The 26649-nt window shown below is 43.0% G+C and overlaps 1 protein-coding gene across 1 annotated transcript; it reads left to right on the forward strand.

Moving 5' to 3' along the window:
* Positions 1-1874: 1874 nt before the first annotated feature.
* On the forward strand, positions 1875-19218 carry LOC143277184 (carbohydrate sulfotransferase 1-like). The gene is made up of 6 exons (XM_076581965.1): positions 1875-1992; positions 2759-2896; positions 10153-10339; positions 11075-11212; positions 17012-17174; positions 18700-19218. Exons 1-6 carry the CDS (start codon positions 1875-1877, stop codon positions 19216-19218), a joined length of 1263 nt encoding a protein of 420 aa, XP_076438080.1.
* Positions 19219-26649: the final 7431 nt, after the last annotated feature.

Below are 26649 nucleotides of genomic sequence, written 5' to 3' on the forward strand. Positions count from 1 at the left end.
ATAATAATAATAATACAGCACAAACCGTTCTGAGTTTATCGATACGCCGTCAGCTCGCTGACGTTTCAACGCCAGCTGTTGAGACGGTTAGGTGGGTTGGTTGGGGGGGGAGTGGGCATCAAGACCATCGCCTGCTTGTGGGCGCATAATTATCCAATTTTTCCACCCACCGTGTCTGTAGCCTTTGCGCGTCACGCATGCGTGCACATGATAAACGTGGTTTCAAGTTCTGATGGCCAGGTGTGACGGGAAGGGAGAGGGAAAGGGCTGTTTGCATCCGAAAGATTCAAGAAGAGGTCGATTTATTTATTTATTTATTTATTTATTACACATGGCTTGCTTCGCACGGCGGCAGCTGCTGGGCCGTCAACATTCAAATCAGAATTGTGATTACGCGTGTTTTGTTTTGTTTTTGTTTTCACTTCAGTGCAAGATCCCTCCATAAGTTCGATGCTGAACGCACACTGCGGCTGGACAAACATAGACTGCGTTTAAATCCCACAGTGACAGGAAGAGGACGTGAATGAGAGAGATGTCAAGTCCGATCTGTGACTGACGGGAGGAGATCACTGCCTTTCATCACTGACTGAGTCGCAAAATGATCCATTTAGTGTGACAAATCATAACGTGCGTTTCATTCAACCCCCACAAAATTTGTATTTGTATTTGTATTTCTTTTTATCACAACAGATTTTTCTGTGTGAAATTCGAGTTGCTCTCCCCAGGGAGAGCGCGTTCGCTACACAACAGCGCCACCCATTTTTTGTTGTTGTTTTTTCCTGCGTGCAGTTTTATTTGTTTTTCCTTTCGAAGTGAATTTTTCTACTGAATTTTGCCAGGAACAACCCTTTTGTTGCCGTGGGTTCTTTTACGTGCGCTAAGTGCATGCTGCACACGGGACCTCGGTTTATCGTCTCATCCGAATGACCAGCGTCCAGACCACTACTTAAGGTCTAGTGGAGGGGGAGAAAATATTGGCGGCTGAGCCGTGATTCGAACCAGCGCGCTCAGATTCTCTCGCTTCCTTGGCGGACGCGTTAGCTCTAGGCCATCACTCCACTTAAATGAGTCGCGAGATGATCCATTTACTGATAAATGGTGACAAATCATAACGTGTGTTACATTCAACCCCCCACCCCACCCCCCAGCCTCCACCCCCCCCCCCCTCTCCCACTCCCCCCAGAAGTATATATGTAGTTTATGTATGCGAAAGCGCTTAAGTGTGCGCATGTCTCTCTACAACTGTGTACACATATACATGCATGTAATAAAATAAGAAAATGATAAGTTCTACCTCGTCGCATCACACGTATATTTCGCAAGCTCTTTGTAACTGCAGAGCTGGTCATGGAAACATTACACACACACGTGCGCGCGCGCACGCACGCATACACAAACACGCAAGCAAGCATGCACGCATGCACACTACAGGTTTATATGTAGTTCTTTGTCAGACAACAACAAAAAAGAAGCTATGTTTAAACAATTCGATTTCAATCCAGTACAAAAATTATCAAGATTGTTAACGCGTGAAGCAGTGTGTTTGGCAGAGAATTCCACTCTATTGGCCCCACAAAGGAAAACAGATATGTCTCCAAATGTTTCTGTAGACACAAGAGGAACTGCGAAGGTATAGGCCGAGCCTTCTCTGTCTCTGACTTTCTCTGTGGATTTCTCCCTCTTCCTCCACTCCCCTTCCCCAATACTCTCTTGTACCTGGAGCCTCAGAAAACTGGCCCAGCCGTACTGTGAGCCAAACTCCGTCATTCCATACATGACAACGTAACTACCCGCTACAGGAAAACAGTCAGCGCTGCCGGAGCATCGTCCTTGTCGTAAATTACAACAGCGGATTGTACGTGCAAACAACGCAAATGAAAGTGTCTGGGGAGGGATTGGGGAAAGGTATCATCCTCAGTGAAGATGGCCTCTGGACAGTTTTCTTTGGGGGGAGGGCGTGGGTGGAGCGCTGGGCGGGGGCGGAGGGGGAGGGTGCGGGGGGAGGCGGGGGGCACCAATTTCAGCATGAAAGAGCAAGCAACAACGGAGAACGACTGTTCGAACACACACACGCACGTACACACACACACACACACACACACACACACACACACACACACAAATACAAACAAACAAATAAACACACACACACACACACACACACACACACACACACACACACACACACACAACTTCTGGCACTATGGCACACAGGAAAGAAGTTTGACCCTTACCGGTGCCATTGCAAAAAACAAAAAACAAAAAAAACGACACAAAGCATATTGGTGTTTGGAAAGGAGAGCGATAAACAAATCGTCATAATCAAAACGATTTTCCCAAACCGCCACCATGTAATCACAGCTGGATCTCCTCTGTCGGGCACGAAAAATATATGTTCTGCGACCAAGATAAATAAACCATAACAGCTTACTGGTATAAAGATGAATATGAACGCAGCAACATTACCATGTGGTATACATGGCAGAAGTGAGTGGGCATTTATCCCAAACATAAATGTTATGACAAATTCACTGCATTAAAAAACAAAACAAAACAAAACAACGAAAACAACAGACAAACAAAAAAATTAAAACCAAAACAGTTAAGCATGTTGACTCAGAGATGCGCCTTATCTATTTAGTAAGATCAGAAGTCATTCATTATGATTTTTAGAATTATGGATGGGTGGGGCAGCAACCGTTTGTTTGTACTTGTGCTTGGCTTGGCGATTTGGCTTAAAATGTTTTGTCTGTTCCAGGCCTATATGATGCAGCTTCAAAGTATCTGGGCAAAAAGCCATGGCTTCCTCCTTTCTCTGGGGTTTTTCCCGGAAAGATCAGCGTCTACAAAACGTCAGCAGGGCAGCGTCATCTGGACTATGGGAACGTACCGACAGGTGGGGATGATATTGTCACAACAAGAACTAGAAGTAAAAAAAAAAAAATTATGACACTACTAACGATTGAAATGTTACTACTACTCACTGTTACCAACAATGATTATGAAAAATAACAAGAGGCAAAGCCTTCATAGTTTACGTGTGAATGCTGCTGAATAATAAAACTTTTCCTTTCATTCCATTAATTTTTTTTTCTTTCTTTTTTTTCTTTTTTTTTTTTTTTTTTTTTTTTTTTTTTACACTCTAGCATTCTGTTATGTCAATCATTTTTAAAAAGTGCTTATTGGCAAGGCCCATAAAACACCGGCGAAAAATCCCTGGGATCCCACTTAAAATACAGGCACGTGGTTGGACATTTTTTTTGTTGTTGTTGTTGTTGTTTGTTTGTTTGTTTGTTTTTTTGTTTTGTTTTTTGTTTGTTTGTTTTTTGTTTTGTTGTTTTGTTTTTGTTGTTTTTGTTTTGTTTTTTGTTTTTGTTTTTGCTTTAATGTTTTTTACTTGTTCGCCTGTTAATTGGATGTTATTACCTGTAACATCTGCATCAGCAGATTAATCACTTTTGTTTATTTTGTATATTTTGTTGTGTTTCTCTGTTCCCTTAATGTCCGCTATATGTTTCTCACTTATGTCATGTCTCTGTATGTGCATAAGTATATATATATATATATATATGTGTGTGTGTGTGTGTGTGTGTGTGTGTGTTGGATGGAGAGAGTGTGTGCATGTGTATGGATATGAATGTGTGAATGCGTTCGTTTTATTACTTTTTACGATGTTAATGATGATGATGGTGATCATTCTTCGTTGTTGTAGCAGTAGATGTAGCAGTGCAAAATTATTATTGTTATGTCGTTATCGTTAATGTTGTTATTGTTATTGTTGTCACAAGGACAGATTGGAAGACTGGGCGATGCCTAAAATCTTTATCCTTGAGTAATAAAGTTTTTGAATCTTGAATCTTGAATCTTGAATCTCTGTGTAGATTTAAAAAAATCATGTGTGACGGAACTGATACAAATAATTATGTATGACAACTTTGTTCATTCTGCTATGCCTGCAACTGAAACTTTTTTTTTTACTGGGGATTTTCTTTTGCTTTTTTTCTACCTTAAGATATTTCTTTTTGGGGTTGTGTGTGTGTGTGTGTGTGTGTGTGTGTGTGTGTGTGTGTGTGTGTGTGTGTGTGTGTGTGTGTGTGTGTGTGTGTGTGTGTGTGTGTGTGTGTGTGTGTGTGTGTCCGATAATTTACTCATCTGATCTTTACACACTAATCCTAATACCCACCTTGAACAGACTTCGTCTTTTTTTTTTCTTTTATTGCGCTGATAGATTGTGAGCGGATTTCTCCATTTCAAATGATAGATAACGCGTTTTGTTATTCCATTACTTAAATACATGCTTCCATCTGTCTATTCTTATCACACACACACACACACACACACACACACACACACACACACTGTGGTTCGTCCGTCGGGATCGACGAGGACCATCTAGTCATCCTGGGGGTGGGTGGGTTGGGCTCTGTGGGTGCGCAGATGACTGGTCAGGCCAATCCGCGCCCGGAAGGTTCTGACGCAGTGTGGACAGGGGATGGTGGCGGCTGTCGGGGACTTGCTGGCATTGCTTTTCCTGGCCTGTGTGCGTTGCTCTGCTGCAGCGATTCTGTTGGCCTCACAGGATTTGGCGCCATTGTGGACAGCTGAACGTCACTTTGGTCTGTCCATTGCATTCAGCTCCCATGTGTCGTGGCTGATGTTGAAGGCCTTCAGAGAAGCTTTCAGAGTGTCTTTGAAGCGCTTCTTTTGGCCTCCATGGGAGCGCTTGCCATGTTGGAGTTCGCCGTACAGCAGTTTCTTGGGGAGCCGGTGGTCTGGCATGCGAACTACATGGCCTGCCCAGCGCAGCTGGGCCTGCATCAAGATGGGGTAGATGCTGGGCAAGTTTGCACGAGTGAGCACCTCTGTGTCAGGGATCTTCTCTTGCCACTTTATGCCGAGAAGTTTTCTGAGGCTGGTGGTGTGGAAGTGGTTCAGCTTTTTGGCGTGGCGTTTGTAGACCGTCCATGATTCACATCCATAGAGCAGTGTGGTAAGAACTATGGCCTTGTATACTTTGAGCTTCGTCTCCAGGGTGATGCCGCTCCTGTTCCAAACGTTCTTATGGAGTCTGCCGAAGGCAGCGCTGGCTTTGGCGAGTCTGGCATTCACCTCGTCGTCAATGACAACTGTGCGAGAGAGTGTACTGCCCAGGAATGTGAACTTGTCCACCGCGTTCAGTCGGTGCCCGTTGGTGAAGATGTTTGGTTCAACGTAAGACTTTCCTGGAGCTGGCTGGTGCATCATCTCAGTCTTCTTTGTGCTGATTGTGAGGCAAAAGTTGTCACAGGCAGCAGAGAACTTGTCGACACTGTGTTGCATGTCAGCTTCAGAGGCAGCGTTGACAGCGCAATCATCAGCAAACAGGAAGTCGTTGACGGTGTCTGTCCTCACCTTGGTTTTTTCTTAAAGCCTCCTGAGGTTGAAGAGTGAGCCATCTGTGCGGTACCTGATGCCAATGCCTACGTCAGAGTCTCTGAAGGCATCTGTGAGCATGGCTGGAAACATGAGACTGAACAGGGTGGGGGCAAGAACACACCCTTGCTTGACTCAGTTGGAGACAGGGAATGGTTCTGAAGTCTCTCCGTTGTCTTGGACTCGGGCCAGCATCCCATCGTGTAGTTGCCGTATGATGGTGATGAACTTTCTGGACATCCGTACTTCGCCATGATTCTCCAAAGGCCATCTCTGCTAACAGTATCGAAGGCCTTGGTCAGATCAACATAGGTGGAGTTAAGGTCGGCGTTCTGTTCCTGACACTTCTCCTGGAGCTGCCTGGCAGCAAACACCATGTCGATACTCCCGCGTTCTTTCCTGAAGCCACACTGGCTCTCTGGTAGGAGACCTTGCTCAAGGTGCGCTATGAGACGGTTGAGTAGCACTCTGGCCAGAGTCTTGCCTGCGACGGACAGCAGGGATATTGCACGATGGTTGTCATAGGCCTGACGATTTTCTTTGTGCTTGTACAGGTGTATGATGGAAGCGTCTTTGAAGTCCTGTGGAACTGCCTCATGCTGCCAGATGAACTGGAACAGCTGATGAAGCTTCTCAGTCAGCGTCATACCACCTTCTTTGTAGACCTCAGCTGGAATGGAGTCTGAGCCAGGGGCTTTGCCATTGGATAGCAGACGGATAGCTTTCTGGGTCTCCTCCAAAGTTGGAATAGCATCCAACGACTCACTGACTGGCACCTGGGGGAGTCGGTCGATGGCTTCATCACTGATGGTGGAAGGGCGGTTCAGTATGCTGTCAAAGTGTTCAGCCCATCTCTCAAGGATCCCGTCCTTGTCAGTGATCAGGGTAGAACCATCAGCACTGAGGAGTGGAGCAGATCCGGAGGTGGTGGGACCGTAGACTTCTTTCAGGCCGTTATAGAAGTTCTTCATGTCGTTCCTGTCTGCAAAGCCCTGGATCTCATCAGCTTTCTTGTTCAACCAGGAATCCTGCGTCTGCCGCAGCTTTAGCTGGATGGTGCTGCGTGCGCTCTTCAGTATGTCTTTCTTTGACTGCGACTTGGGATCTTCAATGTGGGCTCTGTAGGCTTGGCGTTTGTCTTCTAGCAGCTGCTTGATCTCAGTGCAGTTCTCATCAAACCAGTCTTTGTGCTTCCTGGCAGAAGGCCCCAGGCACTCCATGGCAGTGTTGTATGCCGTCTCATGCAGTGCGCCCCATGCTCACACACACACACACACACACACACACACACACACACACACACACACGCACGCACGCACACACACACACACACACACACACACACACACACACACACACACACACACACACACACACACACACACACACACACATTTACTCCCTCTCATTCTTTCTCAAACAGGCCAAACCGAAATTCCAGGCATCAGCGGCCAGATGCCCCTGTGACCTGGCCAGCAGGGTTTTCGTTGTTAGTGTGTTTTCGTCAGACTGACGACAACTTAGATCCAGCATGAAGCGTACATGGACTGTATTGGTCCGTCTCCGTCCCATTGACAAATTGGAAGTAGACCAACATAAAATTATTTTCTGAGATTCTTTTCTGAAACTCGATAAACTGAGAGATTTTGTAGCCGTCTTTTTTTTTTAATTCGGATGTTAGGGCAACATGAATATTCTTTTCTGAAACTCGATAAACTGCGAGATTTTGTAATCGTCTTTTTTTTAATTCGGATGTTAGGGCAACATAAATATTCTTTTCTGAAACTCATAAACTGAGAGATTTTGTAGTCGTCCTTTTTAATTCGGATGTTAGGGCAACATAGATATTCTTTTCTGAAACTCGATAAACTGAGAGATTTTGTAGTCGTCTTTTTCAAGTCGGATGTTAGGGCAACACAAAGATGTACAATTTGCTAACTTATAGCTGTGTTTGTAGCCTGCCGGTATGTTTATTTCTGTATGTTTATTTCTGATGTGGAGCAGTCATTTTCCCAATAGAACCCGAAAAGGAAAAGCTGAAGACACACCTCTTTACATGAAATAGTACGATAAATTATAGACGCTGGATTTAAAAAAAAAAAAAAAAAAAAAAAAGCGTGGGGTGGGTGTGTGTGTGTGTTGCGGGGGGTGGGGTGGGGGGGGGCAGTTATTGTGTTTCAGATTTTCTGAATAATAATGGAAGATTTCATACCCAAAATGAGTTCACTAGAAAATATGTAATAAATGTACATTTATTTGCCTACAACGGTTGTTACAGAGCAAAAAATATATATTCAACAGGTAGAACTTAGTGTGCCAACAAACCAAAGTACACACGATGTGGTCAGTAAAGGGATCACGGGCATACTACAATGTTTTGACATCTGATGATGCACTTCCAAATGCTTGTAACAAATGGTCAGAGAAATTGGAAGCAAACATATGCTGGGAAAAGGCTTTTAGTAAAATTCATAACGAAGAAGAAATAAAAATTGAAATGGCTACATCTTCGCATAATACACAGAATGATTGGAACAATAATTGTACTTTTAAAAGAAATGGAAAAAGTAAATAGCAATAATTGTGACTTTTGCTTTGAAGATAAAGATAGAATTGAGCATATTTTCCGGCGATGCGATCACTTTAAACGTTTTGGGTAAATTTAGAAGATTCACTGAAATCAAAATGTACAATCTGTGCAAATTCAAAGTATAACCAGCACATACTTTTTTGGTTTCCATGTTGACATATGTACAGATCAAGTTCTTGATTTGCTAATCCTCTTGGAAAAAATGTATACATATATACATAAATGTAAATTAGATAAATGCCTCCCAAATGTTCACTCATTTCAAACTCATATACAAAATAGACGAGTATAATGCAATGGTTACATGTGAAACACATAGTTTCAAGGCAAAATGGTTACCATATTTAGCATTGTTTGAAAACAGTATAATATAAGACACGTTTATTAACAGTTAAGATACTCAAATTGTAATGTGTAGGTCTGCAGGATGATTTTGTGTGAAATAATGGTGCATTTTTCAAATGGTTTATTTTCGGGTAAAGAAAGTACGCATTGTGTTATGGTATATGGAAATGGCTTATTTTGGGTGGAATGGTGTGTTGTTGTTTTTTGTGTGTGTTTTTTTTTGTTGTTGTTGTTGTTTGTTTGTTTGTTTTTTGTTGTTGTTGTTGTTGCTTGTTTGTTTGTTGTTGCTGTTGTTTTCATATTTGATGATAATTATATTCAAATGATCCACGTACTTGAATTGCAGTACCTGTTCTCACTGTATGATATCATGTATGTCATCATGCGTTTTATCATCTTTTTATGTTTCGTTTATTATGTGCCCATTCTTACCCTACATATGTATTTCAGTACTTAGATGTATATGTGAAATCAAAATCGGAAATTACAAAAGGTATATAGAAAAATGAAAAAAGAAGAAGAAAAGAATTATAGCTAAACAAAAATAATAATAAAATAAAATAAACAAAAAGAAAACGGCCTTCTTTTTAAAATTACGTTTCTTCCTTTAAAAAAATAAAAATAAAAAAAAAATAAAAAAAGTTTATATAATTACCCCCGTGCTTGAACATATTCCTCTCTGTCACCCCCATACCTTATTTTCAAAATAAAAAAGGTTAGATTTTCTTCTGGTATTTCCCTTGATTTTTTACATTCGTCAGTTTGCTTAACCAGAATAGTATTTTGCAACCATGGAATTTCCAGCATTATTCAGACATTTAACAAACATGGTTAAAACTCACTTGTGTCATGTTTAAGAAACTTGCTGACTTGCTGTCTGCAGCTTGAGAGAGAGAAGGGGAGGGAGGGAGGGAGGGAGGGAGAGAGAGAGTGAGAGAGAGAGAGAGAGAGAGGGAGAGAGATCAGAGCTGCACATTTTTGTTGGTTTGTTTGTTTGTTTCAAACACCAGCTGGACAGACAGCTTAGAGTGTAAGGAGTTGTGGGCCGAAACACTTGACTGACGGGGGCTTCGTCTCTGAAGACCTTGAAGACTGTCCTGCTCTCCATAGAGTTTCTTATCACTGACAGACAGAATGAAGGGGAGAGAGAAGAGAAGAGAATAGAGAGAGAAGTGGGGAAACAGATCCACAGTCACACACAGAGAAAGACACGAGGCAGAAGAAACCAGGACAGAAACTGACTGACCTCGAAATAAACACACGTGTTTCAGTACCGTCGGTCGGAGACTAAACTCTAAGCGCTTTACAAACACGGGTTCATTTGCACAACAGACTGCCTACCTGGGTAGAGCCGACTGACGGCTGCCACTGGGCGCTCATCATTCGTTTCCTGTGTCATTCAATCATATTTCAGGCACGCACACATACACACTCAGACAGACATGTAATATTTTACGTGTATGACCGTTTTGTTTTTTTACCCCGCCATGTAGGCAGCCATACTCTGTTTTCGGGGATGTGCATGCTGGGTATGTTCTTGTTTTCATTACCCACCGAACGCTGACATGGATTACAGGATCTTTAACATGCGTATTTGGTGTTCTTCGTGCGTATATACATGAAAGGGGTTCGGGCACTAGCAGGTCTGCACACATGTTGACCTGGGAGATCGGAAAATTACCCACCCTTTACCCACCAGGCGCCACTGGGAATCGAACCCGGGATCATCAGATTGAAAATCCAAAGCTTTAACCATTCGGCGATTGCGCCCGTCAAATACCGTTTCTTTCAAACTGTGACCCCAGAGGTGTCCGCCAAATCTGAAGCCCAAGCCAAAGTGATCATCATGACCTACATGCGCAGTGGGTCCTCTTTCGTGGGTGAGCTGTTCAACCACCACGGGCAGACGTTCTACGTGTTCGAACCCCTCTTCTCCTTGGAGAAACAATCTGACAGGGCACAGTCTGCGCACTTCTTGAACGGAACAAGCATGTGAGTAACCAATGGAACTGAGTGTGGTTTGGTGTCATGGGTTGTTGCATGGTGAAGGATCATGGGGTGTGTGGTGTGACGGAGTGTGGTGTGAAGGGGTTAGGGTGTGGTGTCACTGGGTGTGGTGTGAAGGGGTTTAGGGTGTGGTGTCAAGGGTTGTGGTATGAAGGGGTTAGGGTGTGGTGTGAAGGGGTTAGGGTGTGGTGTGAAGGGGTTAGGGTGTGGTGTCACTGGGTGTGGTGTGAAGGGGTTAGGGTGTGGTGTCACTGGGTGTGGTGTGAAGGGGTTTAGGGTGTGGTGTCAAGGGTTGTGGTATGAAGGGGTTAGGGTGTGGTGTGAAGGGGTTAGGGTGTGGTGTCACTGGGTGTGGTGTGAAGGTATTAGGGTGTGGTATCACTGGGTGTGGTGTGAAGGGTTTAGGGTGTGGTGTCACTGGGTGTGGTGTGAAAGACTGGACCAACTTTACCCTCAGATGCCATTACAAGCGCGGCTAGAATGATCCCTATATCCATGAGAAGGGTGGAGGAGAAAGTGGTAATACTCCAAACAGGGGATGGGTTCTGAATAGTCAGTTTACCTCCGTGGGTCATTTCATTCTTGTCTACATAGACCACGTGTAAATCTGGCCGAGCTGGAATTGACCCTTGGGTAAAAGGCCAATGGGTGGAGGGGGAGGGGGGGAGGGGGTGCGAAGCTGATGGGGGTGGTACAAATAAGCTGCTACACTGGTTCCAGACGTCTGAAGCGAGACGGGTGGTTGAGCTCCACGCTGCCAGGTGCTTACGTGAAGTCGTTCCTGGGCTGTGATTTCTTCCCGCTGGACCTGGTCACGCTGCGCCAGGCCTTCCTGAGGAGAGGCCGGTCCATTGTTAGGTGGGTCAGTGGACAAGGCAGGGAGAGGGTTCGCGATGAAGGCGGTGTAGTGTTGCTCATTTTGTTGTTGGTCTTGTTATCACCATCACCATCATTATCGTCATTATTATTATTGTTGTCATTATCATTATTATTATATTATCATCATTATCATTGTTGCTGTTGTTAGTACTATCATTATTAACCTTGTCATTATCATTCGTATTATCATTAGTATTATTGGTTGTTGTTGATTTTGCCGAAACAGTGGTTTCAATGTTTTGCATAGACTATCAGTTTTTTTCGATTTTCTATTCCATTGAATTAGACTGCTGGAGGTGATTAAAAATTTTGCTCATAATTTTGTTGTTGAAAGTACATAACAACGTTTGGGCTTACGTTGGATTGTGATAGAGTAAGCACCCGAACTATTCCATTCTTGTTTAAATCTAAAAGATATGTCGTGTAGACGCTGTAGAGGACATGGGAGAGTGAAGGTCCTTGTGGCTGTTCCATGGAAAGTTTATAGGGTGCAGACATCCAGTCTCCAAGACGGGGGACGACGGTTCTTTACTGAAGTACTGCTGCTATTCATCTTGTCATCATCTATCAAGTAGCAGCTGCATGAGTTTTGGAAACAACTTTCTTGGATGCATGGTTTCAAGTCAGTTAATGTTTCTCCTTTTCTTTGAAGTCCTTCATATACCTCATGTGCGAAAAGCAGACGCTTTTTGCCGTGTACATTTACCCGTTCTGTACCCACCTTGACTTTGAGGGAGAATGTACCTCCGCTCGAGAACTCGCGTGCTTCTGGCTATTATGCGTTCCATGAGCATTCCAGTAATATCTTGCATTGTTAGGATGTGGCTGTATATCGAAGCCGCTTACCTGACGATGATCCTTCCCTGTTTTTGAATTGGGTTTTAGATCTGTGTGTCCAATACTCTGCACATTTCCATTTTGAAAACTGTTTTGAAAGAGAATGGATAATTTGCTTCTGTCTGCTTCTGATAGCTCCATGATATCCTTACGAGTAGCGAACTTTGGGCCGGAGGAAGTATCATTCTTGCATTTTGCTATTGCTTTATTCAAATCATCTCTAGAAATGTCATCAGCGAATGCAGTCTGCATATTATTTTCATCTAATTCATCAACATATTTCTCTTTTTCATTGGTTTTTCTTTATCACTTTTTTGTGTGAAGAATTGGAACAGAACGTATATTTTTTTCTTCATTTGTTTTAAGCATAGTTCCGTCCGTGTCTAACATAACTAAGGTGGTTGTTGTGCTAGATTTTTTTTTTTTTTTTTTTTCTGCGACGATAAAATTGCCAGAATTCTGTCATTGTTTTGTCATAATGCAGTGTATAGCAAAACTGTGTCCACTCATTGTCGTTTGCCTCTGGTGCTGGGAGTTAGAACTGCTTTGCTTATTCCTTTATTTTTGTCTCAGTTTCTTTGTCATGCTATATGACGAGTTGCCAGATTACATCGGGAAGAAAATGAGTCAACAAGAGAGAAAGAGCGCGCGTGCCTGCGTGTGTGTGTGTGTGTGTCTGTGTGTGTGTGTGTGTGTGTGTGTGTGTGTGTGTGAAAAAGATACACATATGGTAGAGAAAGAGAGACAGGCAGGCAGAAAGAGAGAAAGTTGGGTGGAGAGTGCAGACAGGTGATCCTCAAAGTGAAAGCGGCGAGCACAGGTAAGTACAAAAATAGGTTCCAACCGTTCACCACCTTCAGAAAATACTAATCATTATAATAGTAGGCATCCTTCAGTCTCGGAAGACTATGGAGTTGCGCTCTAGGTGTTTATTCTGGTGCAGCGTTGGGTGTGGCTGGCCAGTCCGACGCGGGAATGACAGTCCCTGTGGCAGAGGGCACAGATGAAGTCTGACGCTGGTCTGTCTGCCTGAGCTGCAGCCTTTCTTCTCATTCTCTTTTCCTCGTGCTGCTGAGCGAGTGTCTCTTCGAACTTGGAAAGACCTTTCTGCACAGTCTGTCTCCAGGCTGACTGTTCGAGGGCTGTTGCTTCCCAGTTGTTCTGGTCGATGTTCAAGGCTTTTAGGTCCCTCTTACACACGTCTTTGAACCGCAGCTGTGGTCTGCCTGTGGGACGTTTTACCTGCACAAGTTCTCCGTAGAGGAGGTCTTTAGGGATCCGTCCGTCGTCCATGCGCACGACATGGCCGAGTCAGCGCATACGTCTCTGTTTCAGCAGCGTGTACATGCTGGTGCATCCAGCTCTTTCCAGGACAGTGTTGTTTGGGACCTTGTCCTGCCAGGTGATGTTCAGAATGTGTCGGAGGCTACGCATGTGAAAAGCATTGAGCTTTCGCTCCTGTCGGGCACGCAAAGTCCATGACTCGCTGCCATACAGGAGGATGCTCACGACGCAGGCTCTGTAGATCTGGATCTTTGTGTGCTCAGTCAGCTTGCTGTTGTTCCATGCTTTCTTTGTCAGTCTGGTCATGGTGGTAGCTGCCTTGTCGATGTTCCTGTTGAGTTCTGCGTCAAGTGAGAGGGTGTCTGAGATAGCTGAGCCCAGATAACCGAAGTCGTGAACAACATCCAGTTCATGGTCATTGATGCTGATGGCTGGGGGAGAGTCAACATCTTGTCCCATGGCCTGTGTTTTTTTCAAGCTGATGGTAAGCCCGAAGTCTTGGCAGGCATCGCTGAAGCAAGTCACGAGCTGCTGTAGGTCCTCGGCTGAATGGGCGGTTACTGCTGCGTCGTCTGCAAAGAGGAAGTCACGCAGGCACTTCAGCTGGACTTAAGTCTTGGCTCTTAGTCTGGAGAGGATGAAGAGCTTTCCATCTGTCCTGGTTCGGAGGTAGATACCTTCAGCTGCAGGACCAAATGCGTGTTTCAGCATCACAGCAAAGAAGATTCCAAACAGGGTGGGAGCCAGGACGCAACCCTGTTTCACTCCACTCCGTATGTTGAAGGCAGCTGATGTTGAGCCGTCAAAGACGACGGTGCCTTTCATGTCTTCGTAGAAGGATCTGATGATGCTGAGAAGTTTGGGTGGACATCCGATCTTGGGAAGGATCTTGAAGAGGCCATCCCTACTGACCAGATCGAAAGCCTTTGTGAGGTCTATGAAGGCAACGAAGAGTGGCTGCCTTTGCTCCCTACATTTCTCCTGAAGTTGTTTGAGGGAGAAGATCTGTTGGCACGGAAATCGCACTGTGATTCAGGGTAGACTTGCTCTGCAAGTACTTGGAGCTTCTTCAGTACTATTCGTGCAAAGACTTTCCCAACGATGCTGAGGAGGGATATGCCGTGATAATTATTGCAATCGCAGTGTGACGACGTTAGCATCCTTCATGTCTTGTGGTACTTCGCCTTCACTCCAACAGAGGCAGAGGATTTCATGCAACTCGGTGATGAGTGTCTCTTTGCAGCACTTCGGTACCTCGGCGGGAATACCGTCTTTCCCTGAGTCATCTATGGTTGTTTCTCTGTCAAGCTCTTCCAGCTCTGATAGGCACTCTATGGCATTCTATGGCATTGATGTTGCCTGTGTCAGCTGCGATCTGAATCTGGGAGCAGAGCTGAAGCCAATAGTCGTTGGCGCATTGCCTGGCACACTGCTGGACTTTGCTGCGAGCAGTACGGAGAACCTGGAGGTTCTGATCACTGGGATTGGTTTTGTATGCCGTCAAGGCGTTTCTCTTGGCCTCGATGACTGGTGTCATTTCTTCTAAGTGGGCTTCGAACCAATCAGCTGACTTGCTGGTCTTTTTGCTAAAGGTGGACATGGCGGCGTTGTAGACAGCATCTCTGAAGTGTTCCCATCGGTCTTGGTCATTTGCAGTGGGTGGGCCAGGAAGAGAATCCTCCAACACACGCGCAAACTCCTCCACTTTTCTTTGATCGCATGTTTTGTTGGTGTCGATGCGAGGTCGGCCCTCCTTTCTCGTACGGTGCAGTCTCTTCGCGTGGAGCTTCACACTGCTGCACACCAAAGAGTGGTCAGTGTCACAATCGGCGCTCTGGTAGCTGCGAGTGATCTTGATGCTGGAAAGGTTGACACGTCTGGTGAGGATCAGGTCGAGCCGATGCCAGTGTTTGGATCGCGGGTGTCTCCAGGAGACTCGATGCTGAGGCTTCGTGTTGAAGAAGGTGTTACTGATGCACAACCCATGATGACAGCAGAGCTCTAGCAGGCGCTGGCCATTCTCGTTCATTTTCCCAGTGCCGAACTGACCCAAGCAGGTGGGCCAGGAGTTTTGATCGACACCTACTCTGGCGTTGAAATCGCCGGCGATGAACAGTAGTTCTCTGTCAGGAATTCTCCTTATAGCAGCACTGAGGTCGTCATAAAACTTGTCGTTTGCTTCTGCTGTGGATGCCAAAGTTGGTGCGTATGCACTGATTAGACTGACTGGTCCTGAGGATGTTTGGAGTCGGAGAGACAGGATTCGCTCTGTTCCTTCTGCTGGTGGGGTAATGGACATCAATAATCTGTTTCTAACTGCGAATCCCACGCCGTGTTCTCTGACCTCGTCTGATGGTTTGCCCTGCCACAACAGGGTGAAGTCTCTCTCCCTCACAGATCCTGTTTCTGGGAGCCTGGTTTCTTGAAGGGCGACGATGTCCATCTGCAGTCTGCTCAGTTCTCTGTCGATGACGGCTGTCTTGTGAGCATCATTTACTTCCTGCAGGTCGTCAGAAAAGCCTGGTGTCATTGTCCTTACGTTCCACGTGCCCAATTTCAGGGTGGGAGTTTTCATTTTTCTGTTGCCTGGTGCACAGTTGTCGATCCGCTTGTCGGTTTTCACCCTACACCCCATGCACCCAGTGAGGCTAACGGACCGTGGCGGGGCAGCACCTTATTGGCTGGGGACTGCCCAGCTTAAGGCGGGCGGTAGCTGCCCAGTGAGATGCGATGACCTCTCCCACCGTCGGAAGCAGCCCCTGGCGTCTGACTCTACGCCAGCTGAGTATGCAGACTTATAACCGGTAGACTGCTACTTCCCGTGTTTTGTCGACGCTGCAAAGCCTGGGTAAGTAAGTATGGAGGGCAAGCTGTTACCCATGCCGCAGGGTTGACTCCCGAAGCCTTTCCTATGAGTGGGTATGACCGCAAGGCAACGGAGGTTTGAAATCAGAGTTTTCCTTCTCTTAGATGAGCTGTCTTCCCAGACTGATGAGCCCCATCTACCCAAAGCACTGGTTTTCAGGCGCCAGGTAACCCGCATTCGCCCCTTCTCCTATCAGTAGTAGCAGTTCCGCCGGGCTTATATCTAAGCCACACGAGCAGGCTAGGAGCTGGACTTAGTTGTCAAAGGCTGTTGGAGACGCGCGCCGTGAGGGACATTTTATAGACAATGGGAGCTGGTCCCCATTGCCACCCCTCGGCTATGACAACCTTGGAGCCAATCATTATAATAATAATAATAATAATAATAATAATAATAATAATAATAATAATAAAAATAATGGTGTTTATATAGCGCTGAATCTTGTGCAGAGACAAATCAAAAGCGCTTTCGCACCAGTCATCCACACGCATGCATAACTCTAAAACTGGAGAAACAGAAGACAAGGAAAAAGCAGGGAAGGGAGGCTATCTTGTGAAGAGGTGGGTTTCAAGGCCAGACGTGAAAGAGCTGAGTGCGGAGACATGACGAAGTGAAAGAGGAAGTTCATTCCAAATGCAAGGTCCAGAGACAGAGAAGGAACGGCTAAAAGGAACCAATGAACTTTCTGGTTTTTGTTTGCATGTTTCATGGTTTGTTCTTGTCGTTTGTTGCTGAATTTCCCCGCTCACCAAAACCACGCGGTGCCGTTGTTTGTTGTCCACACCAATCAGGTACTTTAACTGCACGAGAGGCACGACAAGTGTTCATGGCATACAGGACTGTCTGCCTCTGCTCTACAAAGCCTGTGGTCGTGCTGACGTCACTGTGGTCAAGACTATCCGCTTCAGCATGGCACAGACCACCACGCTGATGGCTGAAGACCCCAGGATTAAGGTAGGTTAGACAGGACAAGACAAAACTCTTTGAACCCAACTAAATGCAGCTTCATTTCAAAGTGAGTTTGCTATCAAACAACATTGGTTGATAATTGATTATGTGACTCCGTAAGATGTAGAGTGCATGCGTGTGTGTGTGTGTGTGTGTGTGTGTGTGTGTGTGTGTGTGTGTGTGTGTGTGTGTGTGTTATATGACATTTTAATTGAGAATACCGTTGAATAGCATTATCATGTCTCTGTCTAATTTCAGTATGTTATCTTATGCCTCTCCGTTATAATCAGAATCAGAACAACTTTATCATCTCAGAAGAGAAATTAAGTGTGGAGAAGTCTGTGATACAGATTACTAGCAAAACAGTAAAATTTGCCAGACAACATGTAATAATTTATAAGAAAACTGCAGTCAGCAAAGTCGTAGCAATACAAGTCTCACACACACACACACACACACACACACACACACACACACACACACACACACACACACACACACTATAGATATATAGATAGATAGATAGATAGATAGATAGATAGATATAGGGGGGCGGCTTTCCACCAATAAACACACACACCCGTGCGCTCGCGCATCCCCACCGCACGCACGCACTCATGCACCCTTTTTTTTCTTTTTTTTTTATGTATACATCATCGCACAAGGAATCAAACAAATACGGTGTATTAATAATGTGATTATTGCATGTGTATAGCTGTGCTCATGGTGTGTGTGATTTACTCTTAAGTTGTGACATCTGAGAATCTTATGTCCTTTCTGCATACATATTGAATTACTGTGGTTCTCGTGTGTCCGTGTGCTGTTTATGTGTTTTATACCACAGTTTAATTTCTTTCATTAATACAAAAAAAATCCTATTTATATAGCGCCTTTCTTTGTAAAACATGCTCATATGCGCTATACAGTTTAAAGACTGGCAAGTAAAATATGCATTTAAACACTGAAATGAAAAACGTAAGTGTGCTCGACATCCAACTAAACAGTAAGATATGTACAGATACGGACTGAGAGAAAGTGATATTAATCAAAAGAAATGCACACATTACAATATTAGAATAGTGCTATTGAGTTGAGATGGAGTGAGAGAAGAAACGGGGAGAGTAGGAAGGTGGAAGGATGGAAGAAAAAGACAGGCAGACAGGGAGACAGAGAGACTCATTCTGCCGTTTCCATGTGCATTGGCCGGAACGGATTGCCTTTCCCATGGACACAACGCGATGTGGAAAGTAGGCCTCGAACTCTGACCACCCTGGGCCCGCTTGTGTGAAGAGACTATACATAGATTCAACAGACCAACATTTTTTCCCCCAATTCATTCTGACTGGGTGATACTGTGTAAGTGGATGTCCACTTGTCTTTATAAAACGCATAAAGTTGTATCAATGTATGGCTAACAAACCAATTTATGCGATTATCTGTTGCAAAATCTATATGCAAATTTCTCTGTGGGTATCCTATTGAGACTTGTCCGCATCTATTAGAGAGTGTCTCTTTGGTTTTCATTCTGCAGGTCATCCACCTGGTACGAGACCCTCGGTCAACTCTCCGATCTCGGAAGATGGCGGGGAGGAGGTTCTTCGCCGGTAGACCCAGCGAGTCTGCGAGACTCTTCTGCCAGCAGGTGCTGGCGGACCTCCAACAGGCGGAGAAGATGAAAACCCTCTTCCCTGGTCGGATGCTCACCGTCCGCTACGAGGACCTGGCCATGGACCCGCTCGTCATGGCCCAGAAGGTTCTGTCCTTTGTCGGTCTCGCCATGGATGAAGAGCTACGTCACTACGTGTGGAACATCACCTCTGCCGGGCTGCCCAACGCATGTCGCTACTGCACCACCCGGACCAGCTCCAAAGAAACGGCCATGCGGTGGAGGACTGCAGAGTCTCTGGGCTTCTACAAAATGATTGACGGGAACTGTGAGGAGGTGTATCGTAGGATGGGCTTCGTGCCGTTTTTCACGACGGAGAGGTTGAGGGATCTGAATGTTTCGTCCTTTCTGCAATATTCCAAAGTGCCAGGCTTATGGGTGTGATCGAAACGTTTGGGGTTTGTTTTTGTTTTTGTTTTTTGTTGTTGTTTTTTTTTGTTTTGTTTTGTTTGTTTTTGTTTTGTTTTGTTGTTTGTTTTGTTTTGTTTTTTTTGGGGGGGGCGGCGGGGGCGGGAGGTTGTTGTTTTTTTGTTTTTTTTGGTTTTTGATTTTTGTCGCTTGGTTAGTTGTCATTTTGCTCACCATCTTCGATGAGTGATACGCTTTGAGACTTCGTCTTTGGAATTCCGTTTTCTTTGACGAGTTTTTGACTCACTTGTGTAAACAAAGTGAGTCTATGTTTTAACCCAGTGTTCGGTTGTCTGTGTGTGTGTGTGTGTGTCCGTGGAAAACTTTAACATTGCCATTTTCTCTGCAAATACTTTGTCAGTTGACACCAAATTTGGCATAAAAATAGGAAAAATTCAGTTCTTTCCAGTCATCTTGTTTAAAACAATATTGCACCTCTAGGATGGGCACAAAAAATATATAAAAAAGAAGCCAAATTGTATGCAAACTGCATTTACTGTTATATTTATATATTTTTTATTCTCTAAACTTGGCACTTTGATCTGATATTCTGACACAACAACATGAGCAGTCATCTTTATCATTCTTTGTTCAAACAGGAACTTCTTTTGCAAAGCATGGAAGCTATATTTATTTTGCATGTCTTTGGTACAGATAGTAAAAAAGGGAAATTAATCTGTAATTAATGCTAGGGGGCTTAATTTGCTTTAAACTGATCTTTCTCATCTTAAACATTACATTTTGAAATTATACTCAATACATAAAAAGCTTGTGTTTTACTCTCAGTGTACAGGGCTTTCACTATGTTCATTCGCCCAAGTGGTCTTTTTCGGAAAATACTAAAATCAATACGACGAGTAGATTTTATAGATCTATTGGCTGAGCCCTGAAGGTCATGGGCAAAAATCAATTGCGTACACATATTTATACATATTCAAAGTGCGTGCTCATATTCTTCGCGAACGCGAACGACGCCATTTTGTTTCAAGTTGTTGACCTGCCCGTTAAATCCTATATTCAATGGACAATACACGATAACATGTGATGGAAAGTTGGAGAAGGACACCGTTAAATATTTATTCAGAGAAAGATTTGTGAACGCCTCATCACTTACTGGATTATGGCCCAAACTGCCATAAAAATGTCCACAGAATCAGTCGGAATTCACAGTTAAAAACAATAAACCATGAGAGTTAATACCCTTGAATTGATGAAACGTAAAAATTTCCAGACTTGACTTTTCTCAAAATGAAGTTCTTTTCACTTCATACGACTTTTGAAGTACTTGTACTTGGCTCTACATGTTATTAGTTTAACAAAATGCTCAATTTTTATATTAACTTTAAGACTATAAAACTAGAATGAATATAAAAGAGAAATTGAATCGACCGTGTCAACCGGGTGTAACTGAACTTGTACATCTATCTAGATCCAGAGAAAACGGCTAAATGTTGCAGTGTGATTGCGGCGATAGCCACGTCTCCTTTACCGCGGACTTAAAAAGAATTTTTAATTGCCCTTAAAGATTTTTTGAATACCCAAGATACACCAGAATAATATGATTTAAACAGCGTTCTCACTGCGAATACCACAATCGATTTATCGCCCTTTAAAAAAGCATGTTCAAATATTATATTTTTGAACATCAGCTAAGAAGCCATGATAGTGTAATGGGTAAAACAGTTTCTACTCACCCGAACACGCGGGGTTCGAATCTGCCGTTAGGACTTCTTCTTCTTCTTTTTTTTCTTCTTCTTCTTCTTTTAACCCGAAGCTTCATAATAACAAATACAGAACATATTTTAACGATTAGATATTTTTTTTAAGTGTATCACAAGTGAGTCTTGAAGGCCTTGCCTCTCTTGTTTAACTTGTAATGACAATGACGATGATAGTATTGGTGATAAATGAAATAATTGAATATGTGTGGTTTTATCGATGATATTCATTGAGATTCTAATCACCAGGACTTTGCATGCTTTTGTGTATAGTTTTCGTATGGCAAAAGGTCAAGAATTGGTTCTGAGGTTCCACCTACCTACTTTGTATTTTTGGTAGTGAAAGTGGGATTTAATGTGTACACATTGGCTTGTTCTGTGTGCTGGTGGTTTTCTTGTGTGGCTTCACAAGCGTTGGTTCAGCTAGTTGTTTAAGGGAGGTGATTTTGGGGAGTTGGTGTTTTTTTTGTTTTTTTGTTGTTGTCGTTTTTTGGGGGGAGGGGGGCGGCGGGGGGTTGGGGGTTGCATTTATTACTCCCATGTAAAGTTTTGGAGTTTTTTGCCAGTCAATGGGAGGCATTTTTAACCTTTTTGCTTTTTTTTATTCCCATGTAACATGTATTTTTGTGCCAGTTGGATGATTTGTTTGAAAAAGTGGGAATTCGTTTGGCTGTTGTGGAAATACACACAAACGTGCTGTGGTCACTAAGTGTTGGTAAACACTGAGAGTTTATGCCAATGTTGTGGCATTGAGTGCCAGTGTTATAATTGGTGTGATTGTCTAGGGAAGGCAACATCTATTTTTAATCTAGACTTTTTTACGTTCCCTGATGATGGAAGACCTTAAGTCATTTATTTACATAGAGGGCGGTGGGAGGGGGTTCAGGTTATTCCATAAATGATCTGAACCATAGATAGGAGCAGGGGAAGGGGGGGGGGGTGCTTTTCCCCTTTTTCGGGAGGAAAATTAATTCGCCCAATAATTCAGCGATGTTTAAGACTTGTACAACCGGAAGAGACTGATTGATTGATTGATATGGATACTTATATAGCGCCTATCCTCGGTCGGAGACCAAGCTCTAAGCGCTTTACAAACACAGGGTCATTTGCACAAAAGGCTGCCTACCTGGGTAGAGCCGACTGACGGCTGCCACTGGGCGCTCATCATTCGTTTCCTGTGTCATTCAATCAGATTTCCGGCACGCACACATACACACTCAGACAGACATGTAACATTTTACGTGTATGACCGTTTTTGTTTATTTACCCCACCATGTGGGCAGCCATACTCCGTTTTCTGGGGTGTGCATGCTGGGTATGTTCTTGTTTCCGTAACCCACCGAACGCTGGCATGGATTACAGGATCTTAAACGCGCGTATTTGATCTTCCGCGTGCGTATACACACAAAGGGGGTTCAAGCATATGTTGACTTGGGAGCACAGTTCATTCGTCCAGTTTCAAAGACGATGAACAAATGCGTTCAGGCAGAACTTAGTTTGTGTCATTTTCTTGTCTCTGTACCGGGTAATTTGGGAGATGGTGTGTGTGTGTGTGTGTGTGTGTGTGTGTGTGTCGGGGCACATGTACGTTTATGTGTATTTGTTTGTGCTTTCATATCTGTGAAACTGCATGTTTGTTGCATATATGTTATGCATGTGTGTGTGTGTGTGTGTATGTGTGTCTGCATATTCTACATCTATTTGCTTATCTGCTTATTTATCATCATTATTGTCGTTTTGTTTTATTTTCGATTTTTATTATCATTATTATCTTTTTTTCTTTTCTTTTTTTTTTTCTTAAGGCCTGACTAAGCGCGTTGGGTTACGCTGCTGGTCAGGCATCTGCTTGGCAGATGTGGTGTAGCGTATATGGATTTGTCCGAACGCACTGACGCCTCCTTGAGCTACTGATACTGTTACTGATACTGTCTCTGTTGGAGAGACGGACCCGTGCGGTGTTCACGCTGCTTTGAGTAGTTCTTCACTTCATCACACGGTGGTTTTTTGTTGTTGTTTTGTGTGTGTGTGTGTGTGTGTGTGTGTGTGAGTGAGTGAATGTGGAAAAGGTTGCTGATATCGCGTAGATCTGAACGGGATAATCGAAACACTGTTGTGAATGTAGGCCCGGTAGATTTAATTGTGAAAGTCAGCGGTGGGGATCGTTATTCTGTGCAGGATTGACATTGTGATAGATGTTCAGCGGCATCACTCTTATCTTAAAGTAGTAACAGTATTGCGTCCTGTAATCTTTTTCTTACTGTGGAAACAATGTTATGTTTCACAGTCGTATCTTACTGCAGAAATAGTGTTGCGTTATTATATAATCTTACCTTGCTGTGGGAGCAGTGTTGTGTTCCATAATCTTATTTTAGCGTGGTAACAGTGTTGCGTTCTATAATATCATGTTGCTATGGAAACAGTGTTGTATTCTTATAATCTTTTGCTACTGTGCCGGAAACAATGTTATGTTCTTCTGATCTTATCTTACTGTAGAAACAGTGTTCTGTTCTTAGAATTCTGTCTTGCTGTGGGACCATTTTTGTGTTCTTATCATTTTATTTTGCTATGGAAACAGTGTTGTGTTCTTATAATCCTTTCTTGCTGTGGGAAGTGTTCTGTTCTTATAACCTGATCTTGTGGGAACAGTGTTGTGCTCTTATGATCTCACCTTGCTGTGAAAAGAATGCTATGTTCTTATAATCTGTTCTTGCCATGGAAACACAGCAGCGTTCTTATAATCTTATCTTGCACTGGAAACAATGCTGTGTTTCTTGTAATCTGATCTTGCTGTGGAAACAGTGTTGTGTTCTTATAAGCTGATGTTGCTGTGTGAACAGTGCTGTGTTCTTACAACCTGGTGTTTTTGTGGGACAAGTATTGATCTTTGTTTTGGGACAAGTTTTGTGTTCTTATAAGTTGACCTTGCTGTGGGAAGAGTGTTGTGTTCTTATAGGCAGATCTTGTTGGGGGGGAACAGTGTTCTGTTCTTAAAATCTTACTTTCCTGTGGGAAGAGTGTTCTGTTCTTATAATCTTTCTTTTTGTGGAAAGAGCGTTGTGTTCTTGCAATATTACCTTGCTGTGGGAAAAGTTTTGTGTTCTTAAAATCTTATTTTGCTGTGGGAACAGTGTTATGTTCTTATAAAGCTGATCTTATGGGAAGTGTTGTATTCTTATAATCCTATCTTGCTGTGGGAACAATATAGGCTGATTTTGCTGTGGGAAGTGTTGTCTTCTTATAAGCTGATCTTGTTGTGGGCAGACTGTTGTGTTCTTATGATCTTCTCTTTCTGTGGGAACAGTGTTGTGTTCATGTAATCTTATCTTTCTGTGGGAACAGTGTTGTGTTCATATAATCTTATCTTGCTGTGAGAACAGTGTTGTGTTCATATAATCTTATCTTGCTGTGAGAACAGTGTTGTGTTCATATAATCTTATCTTGCTGTGGGAACAGTGTTGTGTTCATATAATCTTATCTTGCTGTGAGAACAGTGTTGTGTTCTCATAAGCTGATCTATCTGAGGGAAGAGTGTTGTGTCCTTATAAGCTGATCCTGTTGTGGGTACAGTGTTTTATTCTTATAATCTTACCGTCCTGCAAAGGGTGGTCTTTCTTCTAAAATGGTAAAATATCTGAATCATCTAAATCTCATTTGCGGAAATGTGCATCAAGCACATTCAGTAGAGAGAGAGAGAGAGAGAGAGAGAGAGAGAGAGAGAGAGAGATGCACAGAAACAAGCACCAAAACAAAGCACTCTAGGTCAGTTAAAAAAAAAAAACAGACATGATTGTAACATGAGCTAACACTAAAGCAATATATAGTATTGTCCATCTGTAGTAAAATCACTGGCACACTGAATTGTAAATGAATGTGTGTTGTTCTTTTGGCCGGTGAAGAGATGCAACGTGATTGACCAAATTTAAAAAAAAAGAAAAAAAAAAGAAGAAAAAAAGATATATGAATGCTTGCAACTGACGCCCTACCTTTTTTTTTTTTTTTTTTTTTTTTTTTTTTTTAAGCTTACCTTGTCGTGGGATCGGAAAGAATGTCGTGTTCTTATAATATTGTCTTGCTATGGAAAACCCGTTGTATTATTATAATGTTGCTGTGAAAGCAATGTCACGTTCTTATAATCTTCCTTTGCTGTTGGAAGAGTGTTGTGTTCTTATAATCCTTTCTTGCTGTGGAAACAATGTTCTGTTCTTATAATCGTATCTTGCTGAGGGAACAGTGTTGTGTTCTTATGATCCAGTCTTGCTATGGAAACAGAGATCTCTTCCTGTTATCTGATATTGCTGTGATACAATGTTGTCTTCTTATAATCTTATCTTGCTGTAGAAACATTTTTGCTTTCTTATTATCCTATCTTGATGCGGAAACAGTGTTGTATTTCACTTAAAGTGGAAGACGTTAAACTGAAGACTACAGTGTTGTATTCGTATAATCTGATCTTGTTGTGGGAAGAGTGTTGTGTTCTTATAATCCAATCTTGCTATGGAAACAGTGTTGTGTTCTTATGATCTTCTCATGCTGAGGGAACAGTGTTGTTTTTTTATCATCCAATAATGATGTGGAAACAGTGTTGTGTTCTTATAATCTTCTCTTGTTGTGGGAACAATGTTGTGTTCTTATAATCTTCTCTTGCTGAGGGAACAGTGTTGTTTTTTTATCATCGAATATTTCTGTGGAAACAGTGTTGTGTTCTTATAAGCTGATCTTGTTGTGGGAACGGTGTTGTGATCTTATAATCTTCTCTTGCTGAGGGAACAATGTTGTTTTTTATCATCGAATATTTCTGTGGAAACAGTATTGTGTTCTTATAAGCTGATCTTGTTGTGGGAACGGTGTTGTGATCTTATAATCTTCTCTTGCTGAGGGAACAATGTTGTTTTTTATCATCGAATATTTCTGTGGAAACAGTGTTGTGTTCTCATAAGCTGATCTTGTTGTGGGAACGGTGTTTTGTACTGGATGTGAAGTCAGTGATGGGTCTCATCTCCCGGAGAGCTTCTGGTGGGTCTGGAGAGAGGCTGTGCCAAGGCATTCTCACAGGAAAGCCTAGTAAGGAATCTGATTTTTCTTTGGGATTAGATCTCTTTCACAATGGATTTTGTGTGTAGATGTATACGTGTGTGAGTGTGTTAGGATATGGTTTCATTAGGATCATGGGTAAATAGCCTCCCTTCCCTGCCTCTTCCTTGTCTTCAGTTTCTCCAGTTTTATATAAATACCATTATTATTATTATTGTTGTTGTTGTTGTAGTTGTTGTTATCATCATCATTATTATTATCATTACTATAAGTATAAAAATGTTGATATATTGAATTACAATTAATATTGTGCATGTTGACTTGGTAATTTGTGGAAGTATGTGCTTCCATTTTCATTTTTCATTTTGTTGTTGTTGTTGTTGTTTTGCGGCTGGATTCTGTTAATATGGTGACGTCTGCATCTGAACAGATGCTTCTATAAAAGGTTTGTATATATATTATAGAATTAAACTTTATCATCTCGTAAAGATTAAATTACCCCGATCGTTTCAGTATCTGTTCATTTCTTCATCTATTTTCCAAACAAACTCGTATATTTTTCAATGTGCAGAAACAAAGAGAGAAAGAGACAGATATTAAGACACACAGACAGGCAGGCAGATATTGAGACAGGTACAGAATATGATTGTAGATGGGG

Source organism: Babylonia areolata, chromosome 2 (genome assembly GCF_041734735.1).
Source record: "Babylonia areolata isolate BAREFJ2019XMU chromosome 2, ASM4173473v1, whole genome shotgun sequence".
Taxonomy (NCBI): Eukaryota; Metazoa; Mollusca; class Gastropoda; order Neogastropoda; family Buccinidae; genus Babylonia; species Babylonia areolata.